At 54.3% G+C, this 18654-nt stretch overlaps 1 protein-coding gene across 6 annotated transcripts in view; it reads left to right on the top strand.

Annotated features, from left to right (window-relative positions):
* Nucleotides 1–18654, top strand: part of FSTL4 (follistatin like 4) — a 731471-nt gene that overhangs the window by 579404 nt on the left and 133413 nt on the right. For all 6 annotated transcript variants that reach the window (XM_060091939.1, XM_060091938.1, XM_060091934.1 and 3 more), the window contains 2 exons: nucleotides 386–579; nucleotides 4107–4230. In XM_060091939.1, coding sequence (XP_059947922.1) covers nucleotides 386–579; nucleotides 4107–4230 — 318 coding nt within the window. The remainder of the gene's footprint in view (nucleotides 1–385; nucleotides 580–4106; nucleotides 4231–18654) is intronic.

Here is an 18654-nt window from a genome sequence, read left to right as displayed (position 1 = left end):
GCAAAGATGAGCTATTACAAAATGGAATTGGGGCGGCTTTCCTAAAGCCGCTGTGGGGCTGTGCTGGGACTTCTCCTGGACGAATCTCCCCATTCCGTCTGGCAAACACTCTGTGTCTGGCTGTAGTAGGTGCTCAATAAACATTTGCGAGATGAACAAACAGGCTCCTTCCAGCATTTGCATCATGTGTAGCATGTATCCACTGCTCCATAAATATTTATGGGATGGACTGGTGGACAGACGGACGAATAGGTCTCATGTACTCCGGTAACACCCTGCACTGCACATAGTGAATGCCCAGTAACTGCCGATGGGTGGGGTGGATGGGGGTCTTCTCGAGATCGGGAGAGGAGTCTGGCTGCAGTAACCCCATCTTCTCTTCCAGGTGACCCGTGCACCATGGCCGACTACGCCCGCCTGAAGAAGGCCCTTCTGGCGCTGCAGACTCGCCTGCAGCCACTCCATGAAGGGGACAGCAGAGAAGACCCTGCTTCCCAGAAGCGGCTCCTGGTGGAATCTCTGTTTAAGGACTTGGATGTAGACGGGGATGGCCACCTCAGCCGCTCTGAACTGGCCCAGGTGGGTACGGCATTCGGTGAAATTGCATCACGGAGGAATCCAGTTTTCCATTCCGCGTGTGAAGGAAGAGAACCGGGAGATCCACATGGGGAGAGTCATTTGTAACCGTCTCTGTAATGGGATGCCGAGGAGGCCTTGCTCCTGCAAGAGAAAGCCATCTCCCGGGAGTCAGAGAGCTTGTGTTTAACACCTCTTGAGAGTTTCTGACAAACAGAACGATGTCAGTGTCTCCTTCCCACCAGCCACCTTCAGCCAATATTTACAAACAAGCTCTGAGGCACTCTTGGCTAGCTGGCGAAACACACACTGCACACTGGCTGGGCTCTGAGGTTTTCATTAGGAAATAAGTCTTTTCTTCCTGAGTCCTTTGCTTTCCTCAGCAGGAAGGTTCAAAGGAAGCAGGTTTGGTTCCCACCAAACACTTCTGGAGCTGTAACCTGGGTGTCCCCACGTCCTCTCCGCTAGGACCTCGCCCTTTGCGGTATCCAGGAATCAGTAGCCCGCACCCCAGCCTGCTAGCTTGCGGGAAGCCCTGTGGCCACCCCCAAATACTGCTCTTCCCTTTGAGAAAACACTTGGATGGGGCCTCCCTCCCAGACACAGCACACGTGTCCCTCTGTCCAGCTACAAGGTGGTACAAGGGCCTGGAGCATCTGCAGCAAAAAGAAGCGAGGAAGGAGCAACCTAGGGCACCAGGCAGGCCAGCTGCAGGATGGGCCTGTTGGGTACTGGTGGCAGAAAGGCAGGCTGGGTGGGCCCGAGGGCCTGAGTTCCTGCTCCTACTCTGCTGGTTTGCCTCTGAGGGCCTGGGGCCCTGGAGCCACACCAGGGGCAGATATGGAGGGAGGACGAGGTCAGCCTTCCCAGGAAGGGTGGGAGGGCCTAGCAGCTCTGCCCCAGAGACCACAGAGTGCCCCCCACCAGAGGACAGGTAATAGGATGAGTCCCCACCTTTGATGCTGGTTTAAAGAAATCCTTCACAAGGCACAGCAATGACCTCATCAAAGCTGTGACCAGGTCACCAGGAAGGACCAGGCTAGGGAGGGTCCTGACATTTACGGAGCACCCACTGTGGGCTCGGCCCTAAACAAGGCCCTTTACTTGTGATGTGCCCAACACAGATGTGTGCCTCACTTGGAGGTAGAATAGCTACGAACGCAGACTTCACGGTCAGACTGCCTGAGTTCAGGTCCAGCTCCAGCATTTACAGGGACCTAGTGGATCTAGGCAGACAACTTCACCTCTCTGCGCCTCGTTTCTTGTCTGTGACTGTCGCAGGGTCATCAGGAGGGTTAGATGAGCTAAGACATGTGAAGTTCTCAGCTTAGTGCCCAGCACGCGGCACATTCTCAGTAAGTGACAGCTGTCAGCATCACTTCGTCATCATCACCTTTATTGTTATTATTTCCTCCTTAAACCTTTCAGCCACCCTTTGCTCTGTGGTAGGTGCTAGTGTTATCCTCCCTTCCCAAGTATTTTTAGATGAGGAAGCAGCTCCAAGAAATCAAGAGACTTGCCCGCAGAGTGTGTACTACCTAGAACATGGTGAACTAAGACGAAACCCGGGGGCCGGGGGGTGGTGGTGGTGAGTGGACCTGCTCTCCTCATGGTACAGGGGGCTCCCTGGGGGGAGGGCTCCCACCACAGGCTCCACCTGATCCTCTCCAAGTCTGTGGGGATGACAGGTGCCCATAAAATCTGAGTACAGAGCAGTTATCCAGACGCTTTCCCGTGCAGGGTCCCCTTCTCAAGTCCAGCCAGTCCAGAGCCTGCTTCCAGGAAGTGTGTTGGGAAACACAGATCCTAAGGCGTTTGCAGACCGCGCCCCCCACACCCCCGCTCACCCACACCTGGCAGCGTGCACAAGTCCATCCACGGCCTGCACCCCAGGAGGCCTCCCAGGCACATGCCAGCCTGCATGTCACCACTTCCAGCAACACTCAGCCCCCAGCTATGGCTAAAAGCCCAAGGGGCGGGGCCAGGGACCCACAGGTGACCCACGCCGCTCTGGGGAGAGCCCAGGTCCTGTTAGTTACGGTTACCTGTGAGAAGAGCCGTCTGGCGATTCGATTCCCCGCGATACAGGCTGTGCGGGGACCCCGGAGGGCAGGCGTTTTCTCCGTATTTCACAGAGGCAGCTGTGGGGTCTTGGTGCCCCAGGCCCACGTGGCTCCCGGTAGCTGCCAGGTAAACAGAACCTTCCTGGGCACATTGCTGTAACCTGGCAGAGACATGTCCCGAGGCACCTGAAGCCATTAACAAGCATGGTAATTGGACTATGATTTCCTCTTTAAAATTTAATGTGTTTAAAGTACATTTCATAAATCTGCCGAGCAGGGGCCAGCTAAAATGGGCCTTTCCTTGACACTGAATCAGAGGCGTCAGGGAAAAACTTGTCAGTCCTATGAAAAGTTAATCAATTTCCAATACAGAAATAGACAAAGGGAAATTTCCATCTTTGGAAGATTGATTTCGGGCGTTACGGTTGATCGCCCTTTTATCAAACACTCGAACGCTCTTACTTGCTGGGTGAAGGGTCATTTTTTGAACATCATCACATTAAATTGCCTTTAACATAGCAGGCCCAACTGAGACTGTTAAAAAAAGAGGAAGTGGCTCTGTTCCCCTGTCCCTGCAAAAATAAAACCATTTTCTTTCTTCTGAGATTTCCTTCTGAGCATTTTCCTTGCAAGACTCTAGTTCCAGACACACATGCCAAAAGGTGACTGGTCATGCTGGGGAGACCTCTGCCCTGTGGCCCAGGCCACATCCAGAGAGGAATTCACAGCCCCCCACCCCCACCCCGTGGTCCCCGCGACAGAATCCTAAGGGTAGTGGTTTGTGTTCCTGGCAGGACAGGGCAGGCAGAGACAGGGGCCCAAGCCTAGGTCAGTAGAATGGCAGTTTCCCCTTCCTGGGGGTAGTGCTGTGGCTAGGACGTGCTGCCCTGAGATTGGAGTGGGCTGGTGAGGCGGGGAGGGGAACACTGATGGAGCAGTGACCTTCCAGCTCTACATAGCTGGGAGCCACTGAGTTCGGCCACTGTTTGCTGGGCTTATTTGATCAGGCCCCTTCTCTTCCCTGTTTCCCCATCTACAACGTGAAGGGGTAGATCAGGTGACCACAGGGTCCTTCCCACCTCAGACTGTCTGGGGTCTGTTTGCCCAGGCAGGGAGAAGGCAGACCTGAATGTTAATCCCGAGTCGGCCCCAATCACTGTGTGACCTTGGGAAAGTCCCTTCCCTCTCTGAGCCTCAGTTGTCTCATCTATAAAATGAGAGGATCAAACAAGACAATACCAAAGAGATTTGGATGCTCCTAATGGCCCACCGAGCTGTTGCTGGAGTCCCCACACGAACACACACACACGAACACACACACACACACACACACACGCGCGCGCGCGCGCGCGCAGCCAGCAGGCCAGTGAGCACAGCCCCACCCACTTGGCCTGAGCCATTTTCCAGCAGTGCCCACAGCTCTGAACTCACTCCCGGTTCTAGCCTTGCTCCCTTTCTCACCCACAGCACGTGCTGAAGGAACAGGGCCTGGAAGAGGACTTCCTGGGGTGCTCACCAGGCGACCTCCTCCGATTTGATGACTACAACAAAGACGGCCTCCTGACCCTCCATGAGTTCTACACAGCCTTCCGTAAGTCAGGCCCCAGTCGGGGCTCGCAGTGGGCAAACAGATATTCCTGCACCAAAATGGTGTCAGGGGCCTGGAGTCTGTCCTTGGTTGTTTCCAAGATTGGCTTCTTCTATAGGTGAAAGCAGTTGAATTTGTTTTGCAGCAAGCCTGAGCTTTAAGGGAAGAGTAAGGAGGGTAAGAGTTGGGTGGGGGGGTGGGGGGACTCGCTCTGCTCCTTTTGGATAAAGTTTCTTTGCGCTGTTGCTATGGTTTGAGGGACCCGGGACTGCGACATGAGCACAGTTAGGAGGGCACTGCCTCACATCGCTAGGGGATTCTGTGACTGCACCTGTGGGGAGCAGATGTTAGGGTTCTCCCCAGGCAGTGTCCTGGCCCTGTCAGGGAACCCTACCTGGGGGTAAATCCTGCAGGAGGGTGCTGGAGGCTTGGCCGGGCAGGAGAGGGAACAGTCACTGTGGAGGATGATGAAGAGCAAGGGTCCTGGTTAATGAGAGGCAGGGGAATCCCTGGAGAAGAAGAGACAGGGGGTGCTCTACCTGAAAACGGAGGAGGTGCCCGGAGTGGACCCTCTGTGGGGCCGCTAGTACATATGGCAAGTGGGTAGGGCAGCTGAAGGATGCAGGTCTTCTCCCTGAGGTGCTGCCCCAAGACATGACCTCACGCCAGCTGTAGCTGGGGCTGGAACAGGGCTTCCAAGAGATGCGACATGCAGGAAGGAGCCCCAGGTAACTGCAGACAAGCTCACTAGGAGAGGAGAGGGAAAGATGATGCGGGGGCCCTAACCCGAGACAAGAGGGGACATTCTTGGCCCCAAAGATGTGAAGCCCCTTTACGACAGACAGCATTCAGGCTCTGCTTAAAGCAGGTAATGTGTGTGCCCTGTGTGAGGCGCCCTTGGACGTGACCTGCAAGCTCACAGCTCCTAACTGCAGGCCCTGGAACTGGGGAAGCAGGGGTGAGATCCCCAGGGTGCCCTGAGTACTCTGAGCCACAGGTCCTGGCATCCTCGGCCCCGGCCCCAGCCTGTACCTGGAGTTCCATTTTCCAGGAAGGTATTCCTGCTTCGTGTCGCCATCTCTGTGTGCTATTGTTATTCCAAATATTCACAAGGCCTGAAAATCCTTGGGATTTGTTGGCAAGAAGAGCTCTGGTGGCAGATAGAAAAGGTACTCATGTGACCTAAGAGGAGAAAAATGAGTGTGATTCTTCCCTGTGGGGAATGTCCATGAGCTTGTTGCAGGCGGTGCCTTTCCAGTCCACGACATCCCTGTTACCAAGACCCAAAGTCCAACCCCCAGTTCCCGGGCTCTGCTTGATATACGGTGACTAGGTGTGGCTCCCCAGCCTCCTCCTTCCTGCCCACGGCTAAAACCCATCTCTACATCTGGTGGTTCATAATAAGGTGTGAATGACTGTAGGCTCAATGTGCTGTGGGAGGGATTTGCTTTGTGGATTGAGGAGCTTATTCCATGAAATAAATCTCTAAATTTTAGAATGTATGGAAGTCTCAGCAACTCCAGAGACCTAGCTCGTGAGACGATTCTTAGATTTTCAGGACTTTTGCAAGGCAAACAGTGAAATGGTTGGTAGCTTTAAATCAGCCATAGTAGGAGTGTTTACAACACAGAAATCTCCACTACACAAATGCTACAAAAGGGCGAGCGTGCTCTTTTCCCTCTGGAGAGCCCATTGTGAGGCACTGACCTGCACACGCTGGGCGAGACCCTCCCTCCTCTCCTGTCCTCAGCATCCACCTCCCGCAAGCTCCTCTCCATCCAGCTTCCTCAAACGGAGCCCTCTTGATGATGCTATTCCCACAGGAAGTGAACAAAAAGAGAGTAGATGTCAGGGCAGATGACAGGGTGAGCCGCCCTCCACATCAGGGAAGCAGCAGCATGCTCTCTGGGGGCAGCCCTGAGACAGTGCTTTGTGCGCTCAAGCCCCTCTGAAAAAGGAACTGTAATGAAAAAGATCAGTGCCTTGGGGCTTCCCTGGTGGCGCAGTGGTTGAGAGTCCGCCTGCTGATGCAGGGGATACGGGTTCGTGCCCCGGTCTGGGAAGATCCCACATGCCGCGGAGCAGCTGGGCCCGTGAGCCATGGCCGCTGAGCCTGCGCGTCCGGAGCCTGTGCTCTGCAACGGGAGCGGCCACAATAGTGAGAGGCCCGCGTACCGCAAAAAAAAAAAAAAAAAAAAAAAAAGATCAGTGCCTTTTAAGAGCTGGGGGCCAAGGCTGGACTTCAAGGACTTGGGGGATACACTGAGCATCGCACTCAGATGTCCCACAATGGCATCATTAGGCAGAGAAGGGCACTGCTTAGGCACCGTCCTGGTACCTGGTGCCACAGAAGCCTCTAGCGCATGAGCCCGCTCCATGCGAATTGGTCTGGGACCAAATAGGAGCTAATGGCTCTACTTTCAAGGAAATGGCAGCATCCCTTTTACCCCTGATGAAAGAGAAGCCCTCCCTGGCCTCCCTAGTGAGGTCATGATGAGCAGAGCTGCCCATGGAAAAGGAGGGAAGTCCTTGCTTCACCTCCAGCCATATGTCCCATGCACAGCAATGTGCTGTTTCCCTCATTCCTGGATTATTGTTTGAAAAGCTTTATAATCACCGTTTTTAAAGCAAATCAGATTCTGCTGTCGCCTTGGACTTGTTTTGAACTGGGCAGCCAAACCATTCATCACAGCCCAACCCAAATAACAGATATGCAATAAAACATAAACTCACAGCCATTAAGGAAGCTGCAGCATGCGTTAACCCTGCCATAGAGGCCTCACAGTCGGCTACTCAGAGCACACAGGATCAATTGTCTTTCAAAGTCACAAGAACTCTAAATTCCCATTGCTCTGGAAATGGATTTATGGTTCAGTAAATGTTAAATAGGAAATTGAAATGAGACATATAGGTACAACTTCTTAACCAGAAATCAATGGGCATTAAAGAAATCTCCCTAAAACTCAGAAAGTAATATCTGAAACATTTCAGCAGCAACATCTTGGGTTTAATTTTCAAAACTGCAGCTGACAGGCTAGCAAAAGTTGAGACTTTAAAATTGTATTTTTTAGTCTCTATTTTGCCAGGATCCTTGGGTACCAGGCAGGGCAGGGTCTGTGGGGTGACTCCTGGCACAGACTCGGCCGCTCTATTAAAGGATGGGTCTAGGGGACTTTTCCCTGGAGAAGTGGGTTGTACTTATGAGTTTTTGGTGTTGCGGCTTGATCTCCTAAATCGTGTCTTCTCATGCAGCTGGCGTAGCCCAGGCTGGGCCGGTGTTTGCCATTGTCTATGGATGGCTGAGGGCAATGCCAGGGATCCTAGGGCTGCTGGCTGCCGCGCTCACTTGAGCGGGTTCGTGGTGGGGCTGCACCTTCCTCCTGGCTTTGCAGAACAGGTGACCCTCCCCCGAGGAGGGCAGAGGACAGATCCCTTAGCCATGGAAGTCAGGTCAGCCTCTTTCTGTCAGAAGGTGGGAAGGCTGCAAATCACCCGTCTCTGTACAGTGATGGCAGTGGAATAGGAGGGTGGCCTCCCTCTCTTCCTCTATTTATCACCCAAACATTCTCTTCAGGTTGCTTTTGGCTTTCCAAATCACAGGCTGATCTCGGAACTAAAGACACAGTGTCCCCTCCGCACATGTCCCCCACCCTTCCTCCCCACTCCTCCCTCCCCATCCCTAACAAGCCCCAGAACCTCCCGTCCCTGCTATGAGACAGAGACCCAGGCCCCAGGGTTGCTGGTAAGCGTGGTGCATGTCAGCCTGTCTGTTCATCTCGATAAATAAATCTAAAAGTTGCTCGCTTAAAAATCTTTCTCAGAACGCATGTTTTTGCACTTTTCTGAATGCTTGGGCTGGGAGCATGGGAAAAACATGTTGCTTTAAATGAGGATTTTTCTCTCACTTTGAATTCATTACAAGTTCCTTCTGCTTTTTAGAAAGATACTTGTCCATTTCCTATGAGAGCAATGTGCTGCATGCAAAGGAAGGGTTTGCGCAGCTCGCGGTGCAGGATAAAGGGCTTCCCGTGTTAATGTCCCGGGATCACAGGTGCACAGTGTCCAGGAGGAATACCCGTGTCAGGGGGACTGCAGGGAGCTGATTGTGTGAGAGTCAGATGCCCTCCCTCAGCTCTAGGCAAGCAGGAAGGAAAACAATGATTTAATCTGATTACTGCAATACCTGTGTATCCAGGGCAACTCTGTGAAACAGAGGAGGTGGTCGCTTGGCGAATTTACAGCTGTTTTTCTGCCATTGTTTCTGTGTAATGAAAGGATGGTTACGGCTTCACCTCGCATGTCGTTATCCTCTGGAATGAATAATGCCCGCCCAGGCCAGACGCTGTGCCAGGCTCGTTATCTTAGTCAGCCCTCACAGCCACCCTGTGATTGTAAAACAACGGCAACCATCCCTCCCCCAAATCTGTCTGGCTCTTTATCCATGTAGCATGAGTTCAGACAGGAAATTCAGCTGGTAGGAATACCACTTTATCCTACTCTGTTCATTCCCTTAGTTTGGGATAGTGAATAACAAAATTTCAGATAGCATGGGGTTTATCAATAGTTTTATCTGAGAAGATTTGTCTCTTGAGTTTGGAGAGGAGGAATAACCTGCGCGCTGGTGTCGGTGTTGGCGGATGCTAAGACCATTAGTGTGATGCCTCCCCAACCCCAACATGTGTGAGGCCTCATGCAGGACTTGCAAATCAAGGGGCAAAAAAAAACAGATTCACTGCTCTTGGTCTCTCATTTGCTCAAGGGCATAAAACAGCTAAATTGGAGTGGCCACTGGAGGGAGGAACTGGAAACTGGTATCAGAAGGTGCTATGAGTCTCACTACCCCCGGTCAAGGACTTTCTCCTCACCTCCAGTAGAGAGAGGGGCTCCAGAAAGTTTCCACGTGAGCTTCAGTGCCCCTGAAGTGTGTCAGTGTGCCATCTGAATGCTTTTTTGCTTGTTAATATTGCTTTAGTTAGTCATGAGCTCTTACTACGTGAGTCATATAAAATGATATCTAACATTTATCATGTGTCAGCACTGTGATTATGTCCCAATTTTACAGATGAAAAAACTGAAACTCAGAGAAGTTAAGTAGCTAACCCAAAGTCACACAGCCAGCAGGTAGGAGATCCCAAATGCCTGGTTCCAGCAACATTTCATGCATTTAAACACAAGTTGCAACTCATCAGCATTCTCCATTAAGGAGAATCTCACTGTCCCCACCGTGGGTTTCCCTGAATTTCAAGTCCCAGCTCAATGGTCTCGTCCTCCAGGAAGTCTTCCTTAATTTCTCTCCTCTACCAAGCTCCACATGCTTTCCTCTGTGTGCCAATAGCCCTGGGTTCATCTCTACACGGTAATAAGACTGTGACCTGGTGGTTGAGTGTGGACTGAGTCAGACCTCGTTCAAATCCTTGTTCTGCCACTTACTAGCTGTGTGACCCTGGACAGGTCTTTACCAGAGGTTAAGCTGAGCTTCCAGTGCCTTAACTATAAAATGGGTATACTAACCACCACTCAGCACTAAATGAGATAATACGTGTAAAGTGATTAGAATGATACCTTGTATATGATAAGTGCTAAGTAATCATTAGCCAGCTAGGTCAATGATGGAGGTGATGATGGTGATGATAAAGATTTCTGTGTGTTCCCAGCCCCTCCCTCCCAGCCCCTGTCACTCTGTGCCACACTATTGTCATCTGGCCCGTATTAGTCCATAGGCTCCAAGAGACCAGAGGCTGTTTTGCTCACCATGTGCTCATGGCAAGCAGAGGCATCCAAGCACAGTGTCACCAAGGGTCACGGAGGGCCTTAGCATGTCTCCAGGGGGGCAGAGGAAGCAGCTTGCTGGGGCCTCACAGGTGGGATCACTGGTGGGGGAGCATCAGCCAGGCCAGGCCAGGCCAGAGGGCACCTCCACGGACGCCCCTGATCTGCTGGATGAGTGACTGGGGTGTGAGGTGAGCCCCTGATGCCCACATGTGCCTAATGCTCCCTTAATGAAGACAGAAGCTGCTTGTGCCATAAAGCTCTCGTCCTGCTCCCTGGGCCGCTGACCGACCGTTCAGCCTCCTTGGGATGCGTGTTCTGTTAGTCTATTAGGTCACCTGCCCACTGCTTAATTACTCCCACTCCCGACAACTATGTGTGCAGACAAGGGATCATGCTCAGAGCCGCTCCTCAGCCCATAGCCACATGCCCAGCAGAGGCAACAGACCCTGGCTGTGAGCGGTCCAGGCTCAGCCCCACTGCTCCTGTCCCGCTCCCACACCAGGAGGTCAGCTTTGCCATCTTGGTGCAAATCTGTGCACCTTGGAAAATAATTCACTAGCATGGAATGTGGGTTTGCACTTCCTCCTAGACTCTGGCACAGGCCCCTGCCGGGCCCCGCAGCCATCTCCCTCCCACCTAAGGCCACATCACAAAGCCAGCACCCACGGAGGAGGACACAGCATGTCCTGCTGAAAACTGGAGCCCCTGGCAGCTTGAGACCCCCAAGCTGGGCCCTGGAAGGCTGGGAGGACCAGCCTCTGGATCACAACCACTGAGCACAGAGACCCAAGCTCCCTGACTCAGGCCAGCGCCAGAAAAGGCAGCAGCACTATTACTGGAGCACCGTAGGAAGACTGGGCACATCTGCCCTGGTGCTGGTGTGGGCCAGGCTCTGAAAGGAGGGAGCATCTAGGCGGGGAGCCTCTGGCTCATTTTCTCCACACAGGTGCATGTGGAGTGCAGGGTCCACTGAGTGAGGGGCTGGGCGGGTGACGAGAACACTTTAGGGGAGCCTGGCCAGGGCAGGAAGAGCACGCATGAGGAAAGGTGCAGACACAGATGAGGAAGCTTAGAAGGAGGAAAACATTAGGTCAGCCAACACTCCCAGAGCCCAAGCACCAGGCAGGGGACACAGCATGAGCAAGACCCCCAAGCCCTGCCTGCAGGGAGCTTGTAGTAGTTGGGCAACAGAACAACCACCAAACACAGGAGGAGCCGTGACAGAGAATAACTGGGTGCAGGCTTGGCAGGGAGGCCTGCACACAGAACTGGGGATAATCAGGCAAAGGGGGAGGAGAAAGGGCCCTGAACAGATGTGGGGAGGGTGTGGTCCCAAAGGGGCAAAGGACTTGGAGTGAGTCAGGAGGCTGTCACAAGGAGCGGTGGCTGACCAGTGGGGCCCTAGAGGGCAGATCTCGGACAGAGGGGCCGGGCCAGGAGAAGGCCGACTTCGCTTGGATCTGCGGGGGTCTATCCCAGCCGGCCAGCAGGCCTGGCAGGCGCTGCTGGGGAGTGGTGAGGCCCCTTCCCTGCAGGTGCGCACCCTGCCTCCCCCCGCACTCCCCCCCATACCCCATACCCCATAAGGCGCTGGAGAGAGCACTGAGCATCACCTGGAAAGCCAGACTTCGCCTTGGAAGCCCTTTTAGCTTCAGATCTCCAGCGATGACTGTCAGGATGATAAAGTGAGCAGGGTTGTTGTCTAAGGTCCCAAGGAACAGTTGCTCCAGTGCCTGAACTCTGTCCTTCCAGGCTCTCCCTTCTCTGTGAAAGTGGAAACACAGCTGAGGGCGTGCTCACCCCTCCAACAGCCCCAGCTGGGCAGGAAAAGCCATTGGCAGCCCATGATGGGGGGGTGGGGGGAGGGGCGGTGTTCAATGAGTGCCTTATCCCCATGGGGAGCCAGGGTGGTAAAATGGGGCCCCCCACGCATGTATCAGGGCTCTGGAGTGAAACAGTCTCGCCTGGCATCACACCATGGAGGGGTCAGTTCTGAGCCAGAACTGCTGCTCACCAGCCACCTTGCCCTCTGCTAGTTTCTCCTTGGAATTTTCAAACCCAGATGGCCTCTCTCCCATCTCCAGTGCTTTGCTGCTAACAGCTGCACCGTTGGGCCCACTTTCTAGCATTGTCTGGAGCTGAGTTTTCAAGCACTTTCCATTTTTAAAGATCCCAGCTGGAGGCTGTCAATGGCCTCAGTGCAGAGCAATTGAATAGTAGAAAATGAACTTGTTACAGGTTGTTATCGAAAATCTATTATATACAAATTGCAAAGAAAACTCATTAAAATATGATGTTTTGGTGATTTTTTTTTTTTAAACCCTCCTCTTCGAGGGAGAGGCAGGGGCAGGGTGGCTGGATACCTTGTTTCTCCCTGTTCTGAGGTAAGAACTTCTGGTGGCACTCCAGGCCAGGCTGTGGATCTTATGCTTATGTGCCACCCAGCCAGCCTGACTTGAAGTTTTGCATAGAACAGAAATGTTAGTAAATGCTCAGAAATGGCTGCAGAGGAAACAAAAAATTTCATTACAAAGATATAAAATGAGAGCAATTTAAATGTCAGCTTTTTACCAGGATAGTACCTTATTGTCCTCATAAAGTTCACTGTTTTTGTAAAAGTTTTATGAGGACTTCAAGGACCTAAACGTGCAGTTAAGCACTGAAGCTCACATTACTGATTTCCAATCTTGCTCCCTGGGATTAAGGTGCTGGGAAGGCTTGGGATGTGAATGCGTGAGCTGTCCAGAGCCCAGATCTCCACTGGGTTCCTCAGATGCCGAGGCTGCCTCTCAGGCTCCAGGCGAGAGCCCAGAAAGCAAGGCAGGGTGCTCCCCAGCTCGCTGCCCCCTTGTCTTACCGGCAACACCCGCATGTCAGTGTGGATGTGGCCCGGGGGTGGTGTGGGCTCTGTGGCACCTGAGACCCCCGTGGTCTGAGGCATGGAGAAGGCCTGCCTGGTATGTGCCTGAGAGGTGAGCCCTCCCAGGGCTGTGCGCCCCTGGGGAGGATACTTGGAGCATAAACCGTTGTCCTGTGCCTTGTGGACTTTCCTTCGTCTCTAGCCACCTCCTTTCAGGCTCTGTGACAGCGCCCCGCAAGACCTCCCCGGCCACTACCACTCTGCAGGTCCAGCTTGTGGGCCGGGCAAGGAACAGAGTGCTGGGGAGCGACGGGGCGAGGGCTCTGCTTACATGGGCACAGCAACTAACAGGGTGGGTGGCATATGGGCCACTCTTGGGGCTGGGGGTGCTCGCAAGCCCCAGCACCAGGGTGGCCCCTGGCAGGAGATGGATGGAGAGCCAGGCTCTGGCCGAAGACTGGACCTGGATAGGCAGAGGGAGTTGTCTTCTCCTGGGAGAAGAGAAGGGAAGGGCAAGGAACACCCAAGCTGCTGCTGCCTGCCTGAAACAGGCATTCGGGCGGCACATGAGGGGCTGGTCGGAGACCCTGGTGACCCATCCAGGTGTCCTCTGCACCGGCCACACCTGCTGGCTCGCAGGTCCTCACCTTATCGTGACTATTACTCAGCAACTCTCCAGCCCCGAAGGCTGAGGGCGCCTCCCACTGGCCCAGGGCCCAGCCCCTCCCCAGACCCTCCTGCTGGGCCTGGGACGGGAGGGAAGATGATAGGTGGTGGATGTATGGGTGGAGCCCATGTGACCAAGAGTACCTGAACACAGGAAGCAACAGAAGGGATGAAGCAGAAGCAAACCCAGGAGGCAAGAGGGCAAAGGAAGGTAGGGACTGTGTCTGAGAGCAGGCAAGGTTGTTATTGCCTGAGGCATTTTGTTCCAGCTGGAGGACGAGGGAGCAGGAGAGAGAGGCAGAAGCCTAGAGCTTTCCACAAGGTGCCTGTTCAGCCTGGTATATAGTAGGTGCTTGATAAACACTTGTTGAAAGGATTGACGACCATGATGGATTTTTCTAAATCTCAGCAAAGCAAAAAGGTTCAAGGCAGTTGTAGCAGTTCCCAGAGAGAATGCAGAACAGTCAGGTGGTTCTCTGGTGGTGGAGGTCATCCTACTGCCTACGCGTGGCACTGGCCGGGGTCAGCTGCCCACCGTTGTTCCTCAGGGGTGTTGGGTTATCTGGGTCACTGGGTTGGCAGAGAGGTGCCCTCTGCCAAGACAGCTCCCACCCCTGCTGTAGTTCACTCACCCCTCTCCTGGTGGGACTTGTTTTTCCCCAAAAGCTGGCCCTCTGAGGGAGAGCGCAAAGCCACCTGTAGATCCCCTTATAACTACGGCGTCTGACAAGTCCTTACCAAATGCCCCCTGGAGGCTCCAGGCTGGACGCTGTAAGGAGGGGGCCCCAGGCCAAGGAGGGGACTGGGATTCAAATGCCTTTCGCAGTAAAATGGGGACTTGGGAGGTGTCCCCACTGACAGAAGAGAACATGTTCCGATTCTGGGTAGGAGGCAAGCTACTCACGGCCGTGTGCTCCAAGCCCCGAGTTCCTGCCTCAGCTCACACAGGATTTGGTGGGGTTCTGAGGGCCTCAGACCTTTGCCTCCACTTCTGGACTCTGCTGTTGCTCTTAGACCCGTGGGATCCAGGCTGGGACTAGGACAAACAATGTGCATTACCAGTCTTTTGAACTGCAGGAGGACTCAGCAGAGGTCCAGGCAGGAAACCAGTTTCATTCTCCTCTGTGCAGACTTTCCAGTGAATCCTGAGGCTTCTCCTGCCTGTGGGCTGAGGGGGAGGATGAGCTGAGGACCACGGACCGGTTGGGCCACCAGCATTAAGTGGCCTTCTGGTGCTCTTTAAACATGGGGCTACTTGGCAATGGTTTTCCATTTCGGGCTTTGGCCAGGATTCCAAGTCCTCTGGCGCGGTCCCGTTCCTGGATCCTCCGCAGTACCGTCTGCCCAGGGGAGGTGGGAGGGAGGCTGTGCGTGCGCTGCCCCAGGCACCCGTGAGCTGAGCCTTGGAGAGCCGCTGTGCTCCAGACGGCATGGGCGTTTGTCTTCAGGTGCTTCAGGCACAACTGTTGGTACACTTGTCAGGATTACAGATCGAATCCTGGTGGGAACAGAAATGGGGCCCAAAGGACTCTGCCTTCCACAGGTGGCAGGAGGGGTAGTGAGATGGGTGGGCGGTCCCTCTGAGTGCCTCCTCCGGCTCACTCATCTTCCCAAAGGCTCTCGAGCCTCTCCAGACACAGCCCCACTGGCGAGGCGCTGACGGCTCTCCAGAGCACACAACGCTGCATGCCAGACGCTACACCCACGCCTGGCAGGGCCTCCCTCCTGAGTTCTGAGGGTAAGGAAACTGAGGCCGGGGGGGCTGGGGGCCTGTGAGGTGCCCACAGCTGCTAATACAGACGCCAACACAAAGCCAGGTCTGCAGAATCACACCTGCGCACTTAGGCACTGGCTACACACCCTGCTCTAGACGGGACCCTTTGGAGTTTCCAGTTCTTCCCCCAGAGGCCAAGATCCAGAAAGATCCCCACAATCTGTGACTCTGGGATGGGGCAGAGGGAGGGGTCAGTGAGGCCAAATCCTCGCTGAGGGCCGTTCATCACATGCTGCTGCAGAACAGTGCCCCTCGCTGTGTGCCCTTTCTGGATCCTGAAGTCCGTGTGCATTCCCTTCTCAGCTCCCACAAGTAAAAGCACATCCACAGCCTCCTCTTCCTGGGCCTGTCCAGCCCTGGTGTTGGTCCCAGTCTTCAAAAGCCCACCTCTGTGCAGCGGTACTTAGAAAAGTGCTGGTGCTTGACAGCAGGACATCTTGGGAACAACACTGCTGTTCATGGGTGTTCAGACCACCCTTCCCCTGAGGTCCCCCTGCTGACAGCCAAGAAGGAGCTCATCAGGCCTAGCACTGTCCAGTCAGCAGCTGCATCCGACCACACGTGGGGCCGCCATCGCCCAGCACCCAGGGCACAGGGCACGGTGCAGGATCTAAGGGTCAGTGGAGGCCACCCATGGCTGGCCCAGACAGGAAAAACGGTGGGTTGGGAGTTGAGTTGAAAAGAACTAGAGGTCAAATAAGAGCATCGACAAAGCTCTTGAGTCTGCCCAGGGCCCAGCCGGCCCTGACACCTGGGGGTGCTGAGTGGACAAGTGACACTCAGGCTCTCTCTTTCCGTGGAGACAATGGTGGTCATGTCTCCTGGACCACATCCCCCATCCTGGAGGAAGGGGGTAGGTGCAAAGTGAGGGCTGAATCAGGGGCCCTGCTGTGTCATGACCAGTGGTACAGCCCTATCCTCCCTGGGGACCCTGGTGGCCTGAGGGTTAGATCACGTACAGAATTACCGTCCCGTGAACTGGTGGGCAGTCAGTGAAGCACTTCCTGATGAAGCTCAGGGCTTCAGGTTGGGAAGAAACAGAAAATGTGGAATGTTCACAGGCAAGGCGTTGGCTGTGAGGAAAGGAGGGGATTTGGAAAGAGAGCAGCAGGTGTCACACCTACAGGGAGGCTCAGAGGCAACCTGGCATATCTTACCCTAAACGCAAAGGTCCAGTCTGCCCCATGGATTCTCTAACTGACCGTGCCCCACACAGAAGTTCTACTCGTTTTTCCTGGGCTCTCACTGTCCCCAGCCCCATCATTACAGAGCACCTCACCCACCCCCCTTGCTTCCAGCCAGGGACACACACACCCCTTACCAGACAGGAGGGGAGGTGGTGGGAGACCTTCTAAGTGCTGCTTGTGTAGCTTCTAAGGGAGCAGCAGCGTGTGCTGGACGGAGAAGCAGTCGGTAGCTGCATCTAATCAAAGAGGAATGCCAATGTGCTTCCACTTTGAATGTTTTCCTTGCATTCTCTAAATTAACATGGGCTGAGCAGGGCTCCCGGTCCCCTAGAGTCAGCCCTCCATCATTCAGAGGCTGATTGTTCACTTTGGATTATTCATGCCCAGATTCCCCCAAGCCTCCCAGCCTCCCTGCCTCCCTGCCTACCAGCCACTGCCTCATTAGAGTTTGAAAGCAGCTCTTGTGAAGGGGAAGCAGAGACAGGTGGAGAGAAAACTCTAGGCAGCTAGATGGGCTGCTGATTAATGTCTCTGGGCAGCAGTGGTTTCGGAGAGGAGGGCAGAACCAGGGTGAAATGGACACAGGAGGAAGAACTGGGGTTATCTGTCCATGTGGGCCCCACCTGAGCCTCCACACTCGTGGGCCCACCTCCCTTTGAAGTCAGGAGAGGTTATTGATCTTGCTTGGAGTGAAGGGCACACACCCAGCCCAAGCCTGTGATCTGTGGCCACGAGGCCGCAGGCTACAGCCTCTCTGTGAGCAGCCCTAGCCGGGCAGCTGGGTAGATGAAATATTCACAGGCCCAGAGTCTAGGCAACTCAACTTTAAAATGCCTGTGTTGGACTAGACCAAGCCTGCTTCTTTGAAGAGCCGTGGCTCAGAAGGCTGAGGCCCTGCAGGCTCTGTAACATCTGCAAACACAGAATCTGCCAAATGCCCAGGGTGTGGGAGGTGGCCTTCATCACGGGAGAGCAGATGGTCCTTACAATGACACGGCCAGGGGGTCTCCCCAAATGTATAGGGATGGCCTCCCGACCCTAATCCCTGTTCCTAACTCTCAGATGGGGACACTGTGATGTATGGTTGCTTCCAGCGTGAGTGGCCTGACCAGCAGCTGTCCCTGCGGTCTCTGCGGAGGACAGTGAGCTTCCAGAGTGACCGAGACACCCCCGGCAGGTGTCAGGTGGCTCAGCACCATGGCTTAGTTTACTGGAGGAGGTTTCCATGTGACAGCCGTGGTCTATGAAGTCACAAAACCATCAGGTTAGGAAGCTCTGAGTAAACACAAGTTTAAGGAAACGCTTCCAAATGGAAGCAACAGGTAAATATTTGCTCTCCGGTTTGCTTTCATGCTTAGCAAGTGCCAGCCTGGGCCCTGGGAACATAGTGGTGACCATAGCAGGCCTGGCCCTGTTACCCTGTCTACAAGTTGCTTGCCGAGGAAATGGTTTGGGGCCCACACTGCGAAGCCCTCCCATGATGGGGTATTTCCTGTGTGAGCTGACCCAGCACCCAACACACGGTGCAGAGGCCCCAGGGCTCTGGGGCAGAGCAGCTACAGGGCCCGTGATGTGTTGCAGAGCTTGCCTCTGAAGCCATATAATGAATCTTGGGGAATAATAACAGCTTTAAGAGCCGATGCTTACTGAGTGCTTAGCACATGCCTTGGCACTGTTCTAAGTGAATCCATTAGTCCTTGCGACAGTCTATGAGGGAGGGACGGTCATTAGCCCCTTTCTGCAGAAAAAGCCCAGAAGCACCAAGCACTAGAGTAACTTGCTGCGTCTCAGAGCTGGAGTTGCAGGTCAGGATTTGAACCCAGAAGTCTGGCTTCAGAGGCCAAGCTAGGCTATACTGCCACTCAAGGAACTCTAGACGCTGTGATGCCCAGAGTGTTTCAGCAGGGCCCCTGTGGTACCTCAAGTTTGTCAGGTGTTAGCCTCGTGGATGTTGGTAGCTGGTGGGGAGGGAGTGTATCCAGAGGAGGGGGCACAGCTGGCCCAGCCCCACCCACTCCCACCCCCTGCATCCTGGCCCACAAAGGCCGCTGCACCAGAAGCACCCCTGCTTCTAGAGTCTGTCCCACCCACAGGTCTGTGAAGGACCACTGCAGGGGCCCTCCTCCCAGTTGGCCAGGACCAATCTGGCAAGCACTTCCAGAGGCTCC

Source organism: Mesoplodon densirostris, chromosome 3 (assembly GCF_025265405.1).
Source record: "Mesoplodon densirostris isolate mMesDen1 chromosome 3, mMesDen1 primary haplotype, whole genome shotgun sequence".
NCBI classification, from domain to species: domain Eukaryota; kingdom Metazoa; phylum Chordata; class Mammalia; order Artiodactyla; family Ziphiidae; genus Mesoplodon; species Mesoplodon densirostris.
This window is presented reverse-complemented; position numbering and strand designations above follow the sequence as displayed.